The 19,819-nt window shown below is 41.4% G+C and overlaps 1 protein-coding gene across 1 annotated transcript in view; it reads right to left on the bottom strand.

Moving 5' to 3' along the window:
- SORCS3 (sortilin related VPS10 domain containing receptor 3) overlaps nucleotides 1-19,819 on the bottom strand; it is a gene marked incomplete at its 5' end in the record, with an annotated part of 274,223 nt that overhangs the window by 94,972 nt on the left and 159,432 nt on the right. The window contains one exon of the mRNA XM_082764642.1: nucleotides 8,085-8,158. Coding sequence (XP_082620768.1) covers nucleotides 8,085-8,158 — 74 coding nt within the window. The remainder of the gene's footprint in view (nucleotides 1-8,084; nucleotides 8,159-19,819) is intronic.

Below are 19,819 nucleotides of genomic sequence, written 5' to 3' on the forward strand. Positions count from 1 at the left end.
TTACTGAGGGTAAATTCTTCATAAGATTGCACCTTCTTCCTCCAGTACAAGGATGCTTCCAGCCTCAAAATGGGAGCTGTAAGAACTCACACCGAAGCATGACTCTGGAAGTCCAAGTGGGACATCTGGGATGAGATCTGGGGCGATGGGTCCAGAAATGCTCCTTGGCTCCCTGATGTCAGCAGACGTTTTGCCACTGAATGAAATGGCTGAAAAATTACATCCATAATCAAAGCAGATAAAAAGATCATTCTTAATCTTCTCAGAATGGTGATGGTTTTTAAAACAAATCCCATGTTTCTCTGACAGCCATCTGAAAGCAAGAGGGGATCTCTCCCACTGTGAAAATGAGCCCATTTGCCCAGAAGTGGGGAGATTAGTGTGGTACAAACCACAGGCCAAAACCTAACACAAATAATACACAAAAAAAGTAAGACAATACTCCTTGTGAGCCAGAGAGCACTAAACATGATATTACTGTCAGCCTGGCAGCCTTGGCTTTGATTTGCTTTGCCAAACTACAACAGTATGGGAGATCACCATATGCCTCAGGGAGATGCGTTATTCAATATATTAATTAGAGGGCTGGCTTTCATCGCTGCTTCCTACAAAGTATAACAGAGAATTACTCTGTTATTGACAGACTGAAATTAATGTGTTTGAGTTCACGTCTATTAGGAAGAGGAAGAACGAAGTCAGCCCATGCAGGCTGCATGAGCCTGCAGCACAGCATTTAGGCTTCCAGCGTTGGTTTGTGAAACATGGCCATAAAGTTCTCATCGCATCTTATTTGTTACCCTGTTGCATGAGAAGAAAACAGATCCTTTAAACGTTCACTGTCCAGACTGGTACGGTACTGGGATCCACTTACCTAGGAGTAACATAGAACAAATTCCTCCTTACACCTTTCTTGCAAAGTGGTTTATCTGGTCTGCTCATCTTGGACGTTTAGCCCTGAGAGAGTGGGGAGGATTACTAATTGATGCAGGATTTACAATGGGAAATAAGAGAAGAGGCTGGTCCCCAGGGACACTAAGAAACCTAAGAGACCAATGCAAAAGGCTTTTTGATAGCTGAAAGCCCTAACTGTAAGATAACATGTGATATTATGTGGTAGGTGGCAAATTTAAAACCAATGAGCAGGAAAAAAAGGACACTCACAAAAAAAAATAAATAAAAAAAGCAAGATGCAGTACAATAAAGTCATAAATACAGCTAGCATCCCAAATTGTACTGAAATCACACAAACTGCAAATTTTAAGTCAAATAGTATTTACATGAGGGCATCACCAGTTACTTTACTGGGGAAGGGGCAATTCCTCCTTCTCCACGTGCTGTCTTTCCAAAGAAAAAGGCAATTAGCAATAACAAATTTCTCAGAAGTCACTTATTCAAAAATTGCTTTCTCAGAGATGATCACACCACCTTTGAAAGAGCTCATTCTGGCCACGTTCTATCACAGCCAGAATTCCAGAGGTACTACATGAATTCTAAGTCCACTATCATGTGGCTCTCATCTTCCGGTTCATTTGTTAGGTAATTCATGGGTTTTAAAAGTATTTTCAACTATTTCCCTTCATGAACACACATGTTTCTTGTAGCCAGTATGCTTTTCTCTTTTTTTTCTTGTTAGAACAGCCTTGAGCACAGGGAGCTGATAGCACAGTACCCACAAGTGACTTTGCAAAAAAAGTCAAGCATTTTCCTAGGAAAATATGCAGTAAGGAGAGGAGCATCTCAAAATAGTAAAGTCGGGCAATGAACATCCTTTAGGAGTTCTTCCAATGCATCAGCTACTATTTAGAGACTAAATTCAGAGTACAAGAGACTAATTGTATCAAATTTCCTTTGAGACTGCTCAAAAATGGGAAAGGTTTTCTGAGCATTACACTAACCACAGGTACAGAGAGAACAGGTGGAGCCTATGGAATCTCTATAGAGCAGTCCTGCAGGAATTCCCAGAGACAGAAACTGAAGGATTTTTTTCTTCAGGTCATTTAGGATCTTATGCTCTCTTAGATGAAATGTACCACAGAGTCCCTGGAAGAACACGTAGCAATCAAAAGAGGAAAAACAGGGTAGTATAAAGTTTAGGGGAAAAAATGTTCATGGACAGAAGTATAAAACTTCCCAAAGTTCTCACACTTTGCTATCCACTCTTTTAAGCTATGGATCACAGTGATGAGGAAGTACTCTATAAGTGTACTGAATGTCTAGTTTGGATATCACAGACCAGTATTTGCTCTGCATCACAAAATATAGTTGTAAATGGGAATCAGGAACCCTTTATCCAGAGACTTTGTTTCAGACTACACTCTTTCTCTGCTTCACAAGTTTATTCATATACTGAAATAAGGTTTTATTTCAAATTTAAAAATCACTTCAAAAACTGTGAAAAAAAAAAATCAACCATGTCTGGATGTTTTGGGTTTGAGAGAAACATTTTGTTAATATTTACATGAATTCCTAAAATATTTGCATTGACTTGAAATTTAATAAATAAATAAAATTGCTGTTTCAGCCAATAATATATATCCAACTCTTTTATCCAAGTTCTACTTCTATCTCTGCCACTGAGTTACTGTGTAATCACAAGCTAGTCAGCTACAACCTAATATTTGGAAACATTAAATATCTATAGTGCCAACTGCATTAACTGTGGGCACGCAAAATGAAAGGAAAATCACTAGCCTCACAGTTTCCCCATTTGCTCATCTTTTAAATGAAGATGAAAATAAAATTGGTCTTATTATCACCATGATGCTGTGATCTTTAATTAACTAATGTGGCCTAGCAAGGAAATCTTTCAATATATATCAGGACCTTTAAAGAAGGTCTCCTCTCTCCTGAACCCTAATTACAGAGCTTGAGACTAGAATTTAAAAATTAACCTACCTAGTGCAGATAGCGGTTTGAATAGCACACTCCTGATTTATGCTAGCATTACCCTCTGGGCAAAAAAACCCTTCCCACGTGTTCCCACCCACAGGACATGGGAAATGAGTCCCTTAACACAGGTAAATGAGTCATTAACCCCCAGGAGCTTACAGCAGTGACAGGTCCCTGTTCAGTTCTCTCTATGCAGTCTCTGTGAATAGCCACTGGCTATATGCCTCCAACGTGCTATAGGTGGTGTTATCTGTGGCTGCCAAACCGGAATTATTTTTTATCCACAGCTCCAAGTCCAGGATTCTTTTAATTCTGAAAAACTCTAATGCAGGATTACTTAATAGTCAATTTGACATTTACAAAACTATGTTTTCTTAACACTAAACTTGGCTGAAAAAACTCAGGCGATATTTCCCCAGCACTGTGCAATGACACCATCTGGTAGTTAATGATTAGCGGGATTTACAGCAGAGACAGGTACATATTTGGCTAACCATCTCATCACTGGCAAACAAAGTCAAGTAAAGCTAACCTTAGCTGTACCCAAAGGTCACTTGTGAGACTGCTACTGAAACTCTCCATGTGGACTCAAACTGGCACTGGGATTCGGAAATAACAGTGCTGCCACAGAGATAAGGAATAAAAAGACAAAAAATCTGTGCCCAGCTGCAGATCCAAACCTAGACTGCAACCTTTTGAAGCACTGAGGTAACTCCCTTCTCTCCTGCTACATTACTCTCAGATATCCGAACCAGCTTCTGCCACAGTCTTCATGAAATTCAAGCTGCAAATACATAGAAATGCATTGGATACCTTTATTTCTGCTTCTATCTGAACCACAATAAAAAGGATGCAAAGCCTTGCCTTCAATAGACAAAATTGGTTGGCTTATGCCTCAAACAACTGCAGCAGAAAACCTGCAATTCCAAAGCATGGCCCATGTGGAAGCACAGACACTTTCCTTCTCCCACTTTCTAATCCCTGGAGTTCAAAACGACTGAGGCTGACACTCACAGACACCAGAGGCAGCAGAAATCTGGCTGGTTATCACAGAAAGAGAGACAGGACAGGATGGCATCCACACAGGATGGTGGCATTGAGTCTGCTCAACAAACACAGGCAGGGCCTCCAAAGACAGATGAACAGCATATGACATCCACAGCCATTTAGCTGATTAGCCAGAAAACACGGGTCACCTTGTGGGACTCCACATATTTAAAAATAAAGCCGTAAGACAATAAAAGGACTTCATAAGCCACAAAAGCATCTTTTGATTCTCTAGTGCCCCAGAGTATTTTTAACCCGGGCAAGGATATGCAGCGATGCAGCACTTGGTATCACAGTATTTGACTATTTCAACCACTTTACCCATCAAGGAAAAGAAATGTTCTCTGATTGTTGTCTTACCTAGGGGTTAACAAGGCAAAGGCAGCTTGAGTCGCCCAAGAGGACATGGAGAAGCTGTGGTCCAGGGAAATATTGAACAAGGCTCAGCAATGCACAATTAACCAAATTGTCTTTCCCACTTGTTTAGTCCTGTTTCTCACCACAAGGAAAGACAGAGGCAGAAAAGTAACTTAAGAACTCAAAGAACTTGAATTGTCCTTATCTGAACAGCAGCAGGATTAGTCAGCACAGAACACACCATGTGCTTAACAGTCAAGGAAACTTCCCCAGCATCCCTACAGTATGAAATATGGACTGTATTTTTTTTAATACCACTCTACACGTCAGCACAGGAGTCTAAGTTACAGTGTGAGAAAATGAGCTGGGCCCAGAGGCAACTGCAAAAATCTGTTTTAAAAGAAAAGAACATTGAGTAGGTCTTTAACTGGAACCAGCACGGGTGCAAAGTTTGTTATCTTGAGTCATTTCATCGTGTGATGAGTGATCTGGGAATTTCTGCATCACATTAGCGTAAGCTCCTATTTCCAGCCTTAACAGGATCCTAAGTTATTAAAATCTCTGAGGCCAAGGCACGTGGGAACCAAAATTGGATGCCTGTACTCATATCAAGTAACACATTCTGTTCAAGTTCTGCCACTGCCACCGGTGGGTGTAGCTAACAAATGAATCACTACTACAGAAGTAGAGAACTCAATTTGTAGTTTTTATAGCTACAAGTGGCCCAGATAAGAATCTCAGCACCAGCACAAATTTGAGCTGGATGCAGGAAGTGGTGAGAAATGTCCCACAAGCTGTGCTACGTGTGCTGCCCATATGGGATGGGAACACAAAACTGCAACCCAGTGACTGGCACTGAAGTCTGGGACTAAGGAAAGAAGTTTAAATAAGAGCCAGGATAAAAAGCCACAGGGCAGTATTGCAACTTAGGACTTAGCTTTTGACCAGCAGGGAGCCATGGCAGGTGCAGCCTGACAGAACTACAGCACAACGCACAGGGTGACTACGTGTCCATGCCTACCAACGAGGTCTTGCTCAATATGCTGAGTGAAAATTCACATTCCAACTTCACCACTTCTGATGCAATTGTAATTTCTTCCTGGCCTTAAAGTCTCTGTATCTGAGCTCTCTCAGTGAAAGCGTAATTATTTGGAAAGGTCTCAAAGAGAAAACTAAGACCTCTTGCTGTCAGGCTGGCTGATCCTATGAACCAGGTGTGGATTTTGATCTTCACAAACCCATTCATGCAGCCTGAGAGATGAAAATTATGTTTGGAAAGAAAGAATCAGTAGACAGAGGCTGCCCTAGATAAGACCAGCTGCATTCAAATCAGAAGGCTATCCCATTTGATGGAGGAGGTTTACCAGAGCCACTGCTAAAAAAAAAAAACAACATAGAGCACCATGAAGAAGCTCTGATTTTGGTATCTTCCTATCACTATTTCACCTTTCCTGGAAATTGTAATTAACAGGTTTGAGAATCTAGTATTTTATAGGATGATGAGTAGTGGCTTTGAGTCCTGGCTCTGAAACTTACACCTATATCTACTTTCTCCCTCTTCCATAGCCTAATAAATCGTAAAATTTTAGAGGCTAAAATGTTCTTCTTACATTTCTTTTTCCATACACATTTTACAAGCCAGAGCTTGTAAGTCATCACAGTTTTCAGCTTTAAAAAAGAAAGGAAAAAGGAAAGAAATCAGACAGCTCCAGGGAGTTATTATGTTCCAAAATTTCAACATTTCTGACCCCTGCACTAAGAATTGGTTCAAATCTGTGTCACTCTGGGAAAAACCTAATTCACTCTCTTGGAAAGTTTATTGTCAATGGGATTCTACTGTTTCTGAGTGGAATAAAGAATTCTAGATCTATGCCATATCAGTTTTAACTACAGAAGACTTTTATGTTTTCTAAGAGAAAGAGATAATTGAAACAGAGGCTTTATTCAACATGATGTTAAAAAGAAGCACTTAAACTATCCAGCCAAGAAGCGACTGCATGAAAAATGAGGTGATCTGTAGAAAATCTAATGCTTTGGGTGTCTGATGGACAGAGACAAACAGGAAATCTCCATTACATTAACCATTATTAAAAAAAAAAAAAAAAAAAAAGTCATTGCTTTTAGACAGAGATTCTGCTTTGTTCCCAGGTCTGCTCAGCCCTTGCACATTATCTTCCAAGAATGCCACTCTTCTAAGTTCATCTGTGCTGTTTGAGGGGTAGGGTACAACTATACAACTATGCCACTGGAGATATGCCAGCTATTCTACTCCACATACACCTGGAGAGTGTTTACACTCACCTATATCAACTGCACCTAGGAAAGAAAGGTGAAATCAAAGGATTTCAGATGGTAAGGTCTATTAACTACCTATCACCAGCACCGGGAGAATACAACCACTCTGCCTTCGTGATGGAAATGTGAAACAGTGACATGGTCAGACAAGGTCCTAGACCTTTGCTATATTTTGCATGTCTCTGTGGTTTATCAGTCTTACAGCTTGCTTCCCTAGATGTTCAAACATCTCCTCTCACTGTCCAAAATCCAAGGGCACAAAGAGGCAAATCTTCAGACTTGGTGCCAAAAAGCCTTCTTTTAAATGCAAGAGTCTAAAGCTGTTTAGAGGGATTTTCAGAAGAACCTACACAATTTGAAAATCCTGTGAGGTATCTTCTTCCATTGCAAGGTGTGGAAATATTCCATGTTCAATCCGTAGACATTTTGGTCTGGGTTCCAGGCATTTTTAATGACACACCAGAACTTCCACAAGAATTTGACTCTAAAATATATACACCACACTTCACAATCAGAAAACATTTGTTAAATCACTCAAGTCCTGTTTATTTTTGACCCTTCAAAATAAGGGCTTCTGGTTCCTTAATAGCAGCATCTTCTTGACCTGAAGGACAAGGCACTTCTTTATCTATTCATAGTTAGTAACTATTGTGAAAATCAGGACTTCTACACAGACACACGTTCATACACCATTATCTAGCAAGTAGCACAATGTTAAAACTGATTTAAGTCCCATATCCCAGACTGAACTACAGAAGAACGTCACTGGTTTTTCTTCTCTCTCTCAAGTCAGCTTTTGAGACTTCATCTGGTAGAGAAGTTTGGCAAAGCAGCATCAGAAAAGGAGGACCCTGGAGACAGGAACTAAATTTATGAAATCTTCTGCTTTTAAGACATTCTCCCAGTTTTGGATACCGCCACTTGGGGAAGGAATGAGGTATAGTCACAAGGATGAGTTTCAGCAAACAGTTTGAACATCCTGGGCTCTCACCAGTTGGTAGAAAAAATACTAGTTCCTCAGGGGGTGATTCAAAACAGAGTGAGTCATCCTCTCTCTGCAAGGTTTGCATAAGGAGACTGGTCTGAGTGGCTGGCTTTGTGCAGACTGTGTTGTAGTCTGAAGTAGCTCTCAGAAGCGTTGAAAAAGAGAAGGTCTAATGATTATAACTTTGCCAGTGAAGCACTGGGGCAGTTTTTCTGTGTTAGCATAAGCAGCCATATAAAATAATAGTAATAAAAAAAGCAGGAGTTCTTCAATTACCAAGACCTGTGCTCATCTGTAGAAGACAGCATCTGTTACTGGACTAAGAAAGAGGTATAAACATGGAGCCATTCAACTATAACACTGCAAGATACAGACTGAGCATACATGTATAACATTAAAAACATGGGCATACTTAGTGTTCAGAAAAAAAGAAAAAAAAATAAAAAAGTTAGATACCCTTCTCCCTTCCATGATCTACCCAAAGCAAGCAAAGCCAGAGAGCAAAACTCACCAGTAAAACCTGTTTGGAGTGACCCGCTCGTGCATGAGTTGCCATTTTCTTCCAAAGTCCATGGAGCTGTACAGCTGAAAGACAGAGAGAAGTAGTATAAACTCTGAGCAAGAAGAGGAAGGGCTGCTGCTCCATAAAGGATTAAAATCAGTTCAGATTAAAGAATAGGAAAGGATTGTACTGCATAGTTATCTATCAACCTCACTGCCAGGGATGGCTAATAAGGTAATCTCCTCCCCTCATATTTAACCCAGACTGAACTGAGACTCGAAAGCAGGTTGGCTCTTCCTAAACTTCTTCAAACATTTTTGTGCTTTCTCATTGCAGCTGTCAACACATTCACTTTGTCTGCCATATGACAAAGCTGGCAATCCCCCTGACTTTTTCAGTTCAATGGGAAGCAGGTGATTGATGGCAGGTAAATTCCTAACATTAGTTAGAATGAAAGGCAAATTAGATTAGTTAACTTGGCTATGATGTGGTAGATAGTGACTCTGTACTCAAGGTCATGCTGTGATCTGTTTTTATGGCATGGGGTTGCATCTCTCTCCAGTATAGGAAAGAACATGAAATTGAACCTAATTTACAGTTTCCATTTTCCGAATAAGGTCTAAATTTTCAGGTAAGTCAGAAATCAATCTGCTCAGTAGTTAAACATTCAAGATAGTGAAGTAGATCTTGAAAGCCATATTTTCAATCTAATCATTGTTTTGTGTTTTCTGGCTAGAAAATGGTGCAGCAGCCAAATTTCCACACAATTCTATACTCAGACACAGGTTCACTTGACATGTTCTCTGCTGAATACTACAAACCTTGTCCTCCATCCAGTTAATCACCACAATTGACTCACTCATAATCAGAGCATGTGTAAGTTCTTTTCCTACTACTTTGAGAAAGTTTGTTTTTTCAGAAATGAATCACACCTTCAGAAACAGCTACTCTGCTTTACAACTAGATCACAGAGAAAGAAATAGTAGGCAGTATTTTCAAGGGGGTTTCAAATAAATTCCATCTGAAACAAATTCTGGGTTAATAAAACAAGGGTTGATTGTAGACTAAGGAGGTAGATAACAGAGCCAAAAACCTTATATTTTTGTAATGTACAAACTTCAGGTCCTAAATGGGAAAATTTTAGCATCTGTGTAAAGGTTGTGCATTTGATTTGTAGTAATTGGATTTACAAATTGGAAGCAGGTCCATGTTCAGATTAGAAGGTTTCACTACCTAGTGATGTGTACTATGGCACAGCTATGACGGATGGCTAAGCGTGGCTGGGATGATAAACTCTGTGTGTTTGCACTGAATATTAAAGTTTCCTGAATGGTCAGTATCTTTGACAACAAATATCCAGCAGACGCATCAGAGCAAGACCACAGAACAATTTGCCAAAGGAGATGGAGAAGGGCTATTTGAGCAGTGTCTGCACCCCGAGGCAGCTGATTAATTCTGACTGTGTTTGCACGCAACTACAGAGCTAAACCACTGCATTGTATACCTAGCAAGAGGAAACTCAAAAAACTGAAGTTCAGACCCTACCACGTACGTATCTAATATGACTGATTGTGTATAGACAAAAGAATCAGTTCTCTGCATTTCTGTCAATGGGAAAGCCAATTTCTGCCACTAACAGCTCAAGCCGACAATGAATAAAGCACATCAGGAAGAAGAGATAGGAGCAGGCATCAAAATGGGCTCCACTTATGCAGATTTCACTTCAGCCAACATCACTGGGCTTATGGTAAGAATTATTAGGAAAGATTTTCTGCCCTGTGTTCTTTAGGAGATCAGACATGATCTGAATATTCCTATCTGGCCTTATTTCTTTGGCACTGTCACTAGATAAGATAATCTACAGCACTATAAAACTACATTATCTGGACTGCCTCTGCTTTTCTGGTCACCTATCACAGTGATAGCCTACCAAAAAAGCCAGTAGAGAAACCTCTGCCCCAGAAAGAATTATCTTTAGATATAAAATAAAGCACTGTATTGTTATCAGTACTACTGCTGCTACTATTATTATTAGAACTAGGAAGAGAAAAATCTTTATCCAAATTCACAAATGGGCTTACAAATTTGGCATAAATATTCAGATAACTACTTTCTGAGGAGACATCCTGTTTAACACTGTTCTTAAGACAATGATTGAAAATCCGCAGTCCAGGTGTCAAAATTTTACAGTGCTACAACTCTGCTTTAGTATTAGCCCGGTGCCTGCCAGGAACATTCCTCGAGTCATCTGACATGGTTTTACACATATGGGGACTTCTGCATAGACTTTGTCGTATGGGTCACATGAAACTACTCGTCTATTCTTTCCTGACTGGATGTACAATTTGCAGACTGATCCACAGTGCTGTACAAATCTTGGGCTCCAGGCATCTTGGCCTCAGTAACTCCTGTTCACAAGCGAGTGGGACTAGTATCCTTATTGTATTCTGCAGCAGATTAACCATTCTCACCACGAGAGCAAAGGATTAGCAAACTATATCCATTTCCTTAGATTCTCTTTTATCCTTTGCCCCTAGCATTTCTTTTTCTTTTGCAGCTCCATAACAGCGGTAGCTACAGATAGCTCAGCGGCATGAAGTACAATCTCTTTCTAGCTACTCATCTCTCCCACCGTGTCTCATTCAGGGAACATCATTCTCTCTATCAAGTTAAAAACCAGAGACCAGCTACTGAGTATTTTTTCCACCTTCTTTCTATTAAATCTCAGCCTGACTGATGGTAGAAGGATTAAACTGAACTTGCAGCCTTTAGGTGATTTCAGATGGAGAGATAAGGAGATGCTATTTGTTAAGTGAGGTAAGCAGAGAAGAGTGTAGCTGCCTTGCCAGCAGCTCCAGCCCAGGACTGCTCCTGCTGGCTGCTGTGGCCCAGACCAGTGCTTGGGGATCAGGGCTCCCCGCCCAGGCCAGGGGACATGGCTGCCACTTTCCCCTTTCCAGGTCCAACCTGTAGGAAAACTGAGCAAATATCCCAGAGACACATGGACACACACAGGCAGGGCATTGACGTGACCGATCACAAAGGCTGCCCCACTCAAGGGCTGCCTCCAACAGCACATACACACACTAGGCTCATGTAAAACGCACACACAGGCAGCTGAGACCCCTTCCTCCTTTCTGGATGTTAGTGAGAGAAGTTGGCTGGTGCAGGCATGCACACAGCACTCTAGGTTCACAAGCACACACACATTTGTGGATCTTTCAAGTACCTGGCATGGCCCATCTGTCTGTCCAGGACCTCTCCCAGATCCCGCGCCCCTTACACACCTCATGGGTCACCCACTCACGAGCTGGTCCAGCCTGAAGTTTGTTAGCAAATACACACACACACCCCATGTGGTGTCTGTAGTTTGATACCCACCCATTAGTGTGACAGGGAGGTGTGTTTGTCGTCATCATCTCCATTTTTCTTTGTCAGGTCTGTGTCTCAGCATTTTACTTATTGTTCCTCCTTCCTTATTTCTTATCGTCACAATCCAGAAATACTCCCTCAGACAACCTCACTCAAATCAACATTCCCACGTCCATCTCTTTCCTGATCAGGTTTGTCTCCCTCACTCACTATCTGTTTGTGGTCTTGGAAAATGTCTTTTACCAGAGACCCTTAAAGGAGCAAACGTTCTATGTACCCTTACACTATTCAAGGAACTTACATTTATTTATTCACCTATTTACTCCAGGCATCCACTTTGAATTTTAACCAGACGAGTCTTAAGGCTGTATGACAACAAATCCTGAAAGGTCTACCTGGCCCAGTTCACCTGCATAGTACTATTTTCAGATGTAAAAGTTAACATTCAATTACTAAACAAAAGACACAATGAAGACTTTTCTGGTGTGCATTAAAATTTGTTATATATATGTGCTTTCCCTTCATGGGAGAGGAGATATTTTTTAGATGAGACAACAAATTCAGCAGCAAGTACAGCAGATTTCAACAGAGATTAATTTGACCTGAGGCTGAATACCAAGTGATGGAAGGAAATGAGGCTTGTATGGTGCCAAGATTTTCCGTTTTTAAAGCTCTGGCCTGGCTATTTAGTGACAAATAATGTTTGGCATTTCCACCTCCCAGAGCATTCCAACATATCAGCTCACAAGACAGATGGATTGCAGTGCACCATGAGGATGTACCATGAGTGCATGCCCTTTTTGCAGCAGCCACCTTCTGTTATTTGACCTGCTCTGATGAATGGAAAATTAAGTCCATTACAGGCCATAATGTTTGTATGGGCCAGTCCTCAGTGAAACCTAGTTCTTATGTCTTGACACAGCTGAAGAGTAGCATGCGGAGGTCTTGACTAAGGAGCAAATCAGAAGCAGAACCCAAAACCAAAGGATGAAGTCCTGGCTTGTTACAAGGGTGACAAAACAGTCAACACAAAAATAAACTCAGCATCCTACATCTACCACAGAGGCACCTCAGTAAAACCCACCACAGCACTCAGCCAAACCCCAGGAACCCCTAAACCTGTTTGAACAGACTGCCGCCAGAAGCATCCTGAAAGCTGAGGTGCTCTGGGAACAAAATGCAAGATGCTCAAACTCCCCACAGAGCCCACCCATCTGAGTGAGGCTTATTAATTTCATTTACCCTTGCAGCAGACTACATTTTTCTGTTGTTGTTTTGGGTTTTTATATTAGGTATAACCCTAGAATTTCTGCTTGCCTGCAGAAAGGCTTATGACATTGCAACAGGAAAGGTGGGATTTATAAAGGTGAAGGGGTCAGCACTGCATGACAAATAAATATACCTCTTAATGTGCTCTCACGCATGATGAAGTACCAAAAATATTACCTTAAACATGTCATCCTGGCCACTCTAGCAGGACCCAAGAGCAGGATCAAAGACCTGGTCTGTTTTTGCACCTGGCTTTGAGGTCACCTCAACTCAGCAATACAGGCACAGCCTTTGGGAAGGGGTGCTGAGCACTGGGGAAAATCTACTTGTGCACTGGAGCCTAGTTAGACCTAATGTTAAAAAAAAAAAAGGCCATCTACCAGGAAGGTAAATAGCAAATGTTTATTCAAACAGCATGACAATGTTCTACACTCAAGGATTGTAGCACCAGACATATCACATCCACCAACACAGTCCTGTGTTTTACCAAGCACAGACAGACTGTACGAGGAAAGACCTTGGCAGCCCAAGTGATATACAACTTTATTTCACCACAGGCCAGAACCTTAACTCATGCTTGTCTTGCTCAGCACAACACTGAATCATAAGGATATTACATATCGCAGGCAGACTCCTTCTTCAAACTCCAGTAACACTTGCAACATTTTATTTAACACAGTTGTTGTTTTTTCTGAGATAAGCAGCAAAACCCTTTAAAGGGCGCTTTATCCATGATATCACATTTCAGGCCAGTAACATGTACAACATGCCAGAAACTGTCAGACCAACTAGGATGTATGCACATGCACACAGAGCTGCATGTAAAAAATGCCTCCATGCTCTTTTGGTTCTCCAGTACAAGCTCTCAGGATGACACACGGCTTGTTTGGATGATCTCGTTTGGGGCTGGGATCATTTGTTTGGGGTGTTTTGTTTATTTTCTCAGTGAGAGCTAGATAGAAAAGAAAAAAGATTTTGCTCAAGTCCAGTTTCTCAGAACTGGAGCGATGTGGAAAACTGCCCATCTTGAACTCTGCTCATGGAGAGAAGGGAAAAGAGTGAGCAATTGAAGAAAAGCCTGGGAACAACAGGAGTAGATTCAGCCCCCGGTGTTAGTCATCCATGTCCTTGTCAACAAGAAGCCCGTCACCAAGGTTCATTTTTAGACAGGCAAGAAACAGACACTTCTAAAGCTCAATTCCCATACTAAAATACACTTCTAAAATTGTTACTTATGCCTTCGAAGGCTCCATTTCTCTACAGACACTAAGAAGTCCACAGTGACTGGTGCAGAAGGAGGCACCCCCACTGCAGATTTCACAGTAGACTCCCTATTCCCACATTCACTTGCCTGCTCCTCATGGGGGAGGCAGGAAAAGACTGAAGACTCAGTTGGAGTCAGAGAAGGACCAGCATATGGTAGGCTGTGTACACTTCACTGCAGCAATACCAACCCTGAAGATGTCATGACCACTGCTTCTCCATCTATACAACGGAATTAAAAAAAAAAAATCAGGAGAACTTTGGTATTGATACACTTTCCTGCCCAAACACAGAAGAAGAATTACAGCCTGAGGAACATATATAAAGAGCCTGTATCCAAATAAAATCAGATGCTTTGTTCCTAGGAAGTCAGGACTATTAGCCCAAGCAAACATCTGGGAAGAATCTCCATAGATTCCCGTCTGCCAGCCAACCCTGAGTGCATTTGGAGCTTGCAAATGATGGTGGCAGATAAAGCGAGCAAGAACAGCTGGACTCTGTGCACTTATAGGAATAATTCATTTACTACACAAAATTACACTTCCCCCTAGACAATACATCCAGCTGATGATGGAAAGATGCGTTCATATTAATCCAGCAGGGCAAGGGTCAGCCTGGGGGTAATTACTGGGCGACAGCTGACACATGAGGGAAGAGGAGGGGCAGAATAGCCAGGCCTGCCATGTTGTCAGAAGATCAGGACCCCAAGCAGTAGCTTGGATTGCTTACACGAAGAGATGGCTCTGATCCCAGCACAGCACAAAAGCAAAGTAACACCTTCTCAGCCAGAACTGGTGGGAAATATCTACAGAATGTGTGGAGGGCTCCTGCCAAAAAATCAAACTGGGACAGAAGAAAAATAAAATCAGGTCAACGTTTCTGTAGGAAATTGGACTGCATGCAAGCAATCTGTAAAGAGTATATCTCAGAAAAGCAAGTCTGTTGCAGGGTCTTAAATTCTCTCACTTGGGAAAAGACCACAATCACTGAAAAAAATTTAGAGGCACAGAAACTGAGAAAAAGTTGTAAACCACTCAGAAAATTGCAAGATGTGTTTTCTATCTACAATTTGTGTTACGGATGAAGTTACAAAAGGGGAAGAAGGCGCTATCATTAATACGTCAAAAAGTTTATTCCTAGAAGGAGAATGAGCTTTCCGCAGGAAAAACTCACAATACTTTTCAGCCTTCAGAATACAGAACAGAGAAGTCACATCTGAAAACTAACAGAGATGACCCACCATGTGGAGCAAGATAGCTGTATACAATAAACTCAAACCACAGTGAAAATATTTTAGGAGATGACATCAAGCTTCTTCTTAAGACAGACTGCGCACTTCGGTACTGCAAGAGAAAATTCAAAATATCTTGGAACAGTATTCTATAGAGGATAGATGGATGTCTCCCACTTCTTTCACTGCAAAGAAAGATCTTTTTTCACACCTAAAATTGGACATAGGAAGGGACTAATACAGTTGCCCTTACTTAACAAAAATAAATAAATAAAGGAGTCTGTACTGTTGTAGATAACTGCTACAAGCAATTGAAAAGATACAAAAAAAATTGCATTTCTTACTGTTATTTGTTGTTTGTTGTTTTGTTTTTTTTTCATTTGTCTCCAAAATAACACCTATCGCTACTCAACCAAAATGTTCTTTTCTGTTTCATTGCTTCACCACTGGAATCTGGTGACTTTTTCCTCCAGTTCCAGCCAAATCCCTGAGACCCTATAACTCCTCATTCATGCAAACAGAATCACAGAATTGTTTAGATTGTGAAAGACCTTCAAAATCAAGTCCAACCATCCACCTAACACTACAATGCCACCAGGAAACCCTGTCCCTAAGCACCACATCCACACATCTCTTAAATACCTCCAGGGATGGGGAGTCCACCACCTCTTAGGGCAGCCTGTTCCAAGACCTAACCACTCTTTCTATGAACAAATTCTTCCTGATGTGCAATCTAAACCTCTCCTAATACAACTTGATGTCACTGCCTTGCATTGTATCATTTGTCACCTGAGAAAAGAGACCAACACCCTCCTCTCTGTAACCTCCCTTCTGGCAGCTGTAGAGAGTGATGAGGTCTCCCCTCAGCCTCCTTTTCTGCAGACTAACTAGCCCCAGTTTCTTCAGCTGCCACTCACGTGTCTTGCTTTCTAGTCTCATCACCAGCTTTGTTGCCCTTCTTTACATATATGCGAGCTACTCAATGCCCTTGTAGCAAGGTACCCAAAACTGAACACAGTACTCAAGCATGGTCTCACCAGAGCTGAGTACAGAGGGACAATTACATCCCTGATCCTGCTGCCCAGATGATTTCTGGTACAAGCCAGGATGCCGTTGGCCTTCTTGGCCACCTGGGCACGCTGCCATCTCACATTCAGCCAGCTGTCAAACAGCACTCCCAGGTCCTTTTCTGCCTAGCCGCTTTCCAGCCATTCTTCCCCAAGCCCATAAGGCTGTATGGGGTTGTTAAGACCCAAGTGCAGGTATTAGCCTTGCTAAATGTCATGATGGATTGGACATAGGCCATCAATCTAGACTGTCCAGATCCCTTTGCAGAGTTTTGATACTCTCAAGAAGATCAGTACTTCCCCCCAACTTAGTGTCATCTGCTAACTTACTGAGGGTGCACTCAGTCACCTCATCAATATCACTGATAAGGATATTAAACAGAACTAGTCCCAAAACAGTCATTGAATTCCTGAAGAATTCAAGTTGGGTTACTGAACTCCCAAATAGTGAAGAGTGGTCCAAACACTTCCAACCAGTACCCACAACTTACGGTCCATTTTCCCTTATTTATTTTTCTATTTGAGATGTTGTGGAATTGTTGTTTTCCTTCTTCTCACAGCCCCGCATGCTAAGTCTCCTTGCAGAAACACCCCACAACAACTGTGCAGTCAGCAGTTGCACTCAGACACTGATGTGCTGTGCCTCTGGGAGCAGAGCTGGGTGAGAAGCCTCACCAGAGCAGAGCACCAAAAGAAAGACGAGAAACAGAAAGAATTGCATAAGAAAAAAAAAAAAAAAAGCATAGATTTGGTGTAGCATTAAAGACACTGCATGGAGCAATAGAAACATGTCCTATTTCAGCTTCCACCTTACCTTCCCCTCCCATATTTCGTCCCTCCTCTTCTGGGAACAGCACAACACAGATCTAAATTATGTATCAGCTGAGTGACCGAAGACAGGAGCAACCCTTGCCAAAGAAGGGCTTTTATTACTCACAGTAGGAAAGGCTGCATTCAAGGAAAGACTTGGGGTGTCTGATTCCTCTATTTCACCATTCCCCTCGGACTGAGTTTTTTTGTTAGGTCCTTCTGGTGTGTCAAACAATAACCATAACGAGACACAAAGGCTAGTGTGACATTTGAGCTGATAACCAGTTCAAGAATAACAATACCATCTGTGCTTGTTCCTTCCACCACCTCCCAGGGAAATACCTGTCCTCAACACATTGCTTTGTTTGGGCTGCAAAAGAATCAATATCTAAAGCTTGGAAGTTCTTCTGGACCTTCAAAGAAGGTAAGGGAGGGCTCTTGCCACAAGCTGCTAGAAATCATAATTCTGGTAAGGCATCCTTGACAGCTCCACCCTAAAGAACTGAAAAAATAAATCCTGCTTCCTGAGCACAAAGATTCATGTAACAGCTGGTGGAGCTGAGTTTAAGAGCAAGTCTACCAGCACCATATTTATGGACTTAGTTTACACAGAGTTGTTTAAACTAGTAATTGTAATGAAAACAAATGGACCAGTTTGTCTCTATGCTTTGATTTCTTTTCCAGGTGATTAAGGGCTGGCATGAAGAGATCTCATTACAGCCCAAGGCTCCTCTCTAGCACAGTACAGCCAGATTGTCTCAGGCATGGAAAAAGAACATCCACAGAGTGCTGCGTGCCCAAGATCCACTAAAAGCTGCTCATTTTGCTAGAGATGTTGTACAGTAGAAGGCACACTAGAAACAGATCATTTTGGTGAGAAACTGGGCTAGACAGAAATAAAATACTAAACGTATTTCTATCATCTGTCACATACGGGCAAAAATAAAAATCAGAAGAAAGGAAGTTTTATTTATGCTTTAAAATTTTTAAATTTATTACTAAAATATTTTACATGCTGGCTGACAAAAGCAGGTCTTCAGGCAAAAACTCAGACTACACTCCACCATTATAAGAAAAAAAAGTCAGGGATCTTCTGTGCAAACCTCCAAAACTTTGAAAATATTTAATTTCACATTGTAATTGTATAGCTCAGTCCAGACTTGGTTTATAAAGCAACCAGATAAGGCACCAATGTCACATTTCATGGTTTTATAGTTAAAAGAAAAAAAAAAAAAAAAAAAAAAGCTTTCAACCTGATCTGTCCACTCACAGCAGTTGAGTTTGCTTAAACCAAATGCTCAAAGCAAGAGCTTTGCTTCTCCACTTCACTACCAAGAAAAAGCAGAAAGTGGATTACGCTGGCAAAAAAAATGTCCATCAAAAACCTTCACATTTCAATTTCTCTTAAGCCTAATTGGTATCCAGTATACTCAGCCAAAAAATTGCCATTTTTGCTGAGATCACAGCATATCTTCTCCTTTTCCACTGCATGACTGGTTTGTAGTAGAACAAGGAACCCAGATACAGCTGCAACAGGAGCAGTGACATAAATGAGCAGCACTAGACATTAAAGTGTGTTTCAATCCTGAGTGAAAAACAGGCTCCCTTTGCCCTACTTTCTCTCCTGCCCCCTGAAATGCCAGACTTTTACAGAACCAAGATGAAAAGCATTACATTCAGATTTTTTCTCTTTAAGGGTGAAAAAATGTGTTTGTTTTGGTCAAAGCACATTTCGATCATTTCTAAATAATTTAGTTTCAACAATTTGCAGAAGGTACTATAAACAGAAATGGCATTTTGAAAGAAAGCTGGCTTTGACTGCGTTTTTTATTCTTTACTTCCTGCCATTTTAACCACTGCAAAATTAGTTCTAGAGTCTGGGTGAGGGAGGGCTAAAGTTGAACAACTTTTTGCCACCAATCTCTTTGTGATTAAAGTTTAGTTAATAAACCTTAGTGAAAGCTAAAGATATACAAGGGGGAATGAAAAGAAAAAAAAAAAAAAAAAAAAAAAAAACTAAAATAAATAACTAAATAAAAGCCCTCCAGCATCTGTGAATGGAGAGAGACATAACAGATGGGGTGAGCAATGTGTGGAGCATGGGGACATAATTTCCCACACCAGTGATGCAGAGCAGAGAGTGAGATTAGACAGAGGAAGGGTCAGGGATGCAGGGGAAGGGGGGATGATAACTGGGACTGTGAAGAGACCAGAATGGGGTGGAGGCGGCAGAGCTGCCTCCTGCTACCAGGGTCTACAAGGTGCACCAGGGGATACCTTTACTAGTGTTTCTTCCACTGGCATCCAATAGGCTCAGCTGAGGATAGTTGCAGGCTTCTCTTCTCTTCTTTAGCTGCTGCTTCAGGATCAGATCTTTTACAGTGACAAAAGCTTAAATCAGCTCTAATGGCTGCTGACTTTTCTCCCTCCAAGCCAGCCTTGTCCCTTTGAAGCCCAGCTTCTTCTCAGCTTAAAAAAAAAAATAATCAGGCAGTTTTTGGTGTGAGGTCTGTGCTAACTAGATCCACCAGCTGCATGGGTGCATCCAACAGGGCCGTGCAGCTCCACCATGCACCAGGGAGCTCTGTGCTCTCCCGTCCCAGCAGGAACATCTTGCTTGTTCCTGGGGAATCCACAGTGCACCTCTTCAGAAGCCCCTCTTTGCGCTCGTTCACTGCTTGTACTCCAAAAGTTTAACAATAAGGGGAAATAAATGGGAACCACATGTCTAA

Source organism: Aythya marila (genome assembly GCF_965140915.1).
Source record: "Aythya marila genome assembly, chromosome: 7".
NCBI classification, from domain to species: Eukaryota; Metazoa; Chordata; class Aves; order Anseriformes; family Anatidae; genus Aythya; species Aythya marila.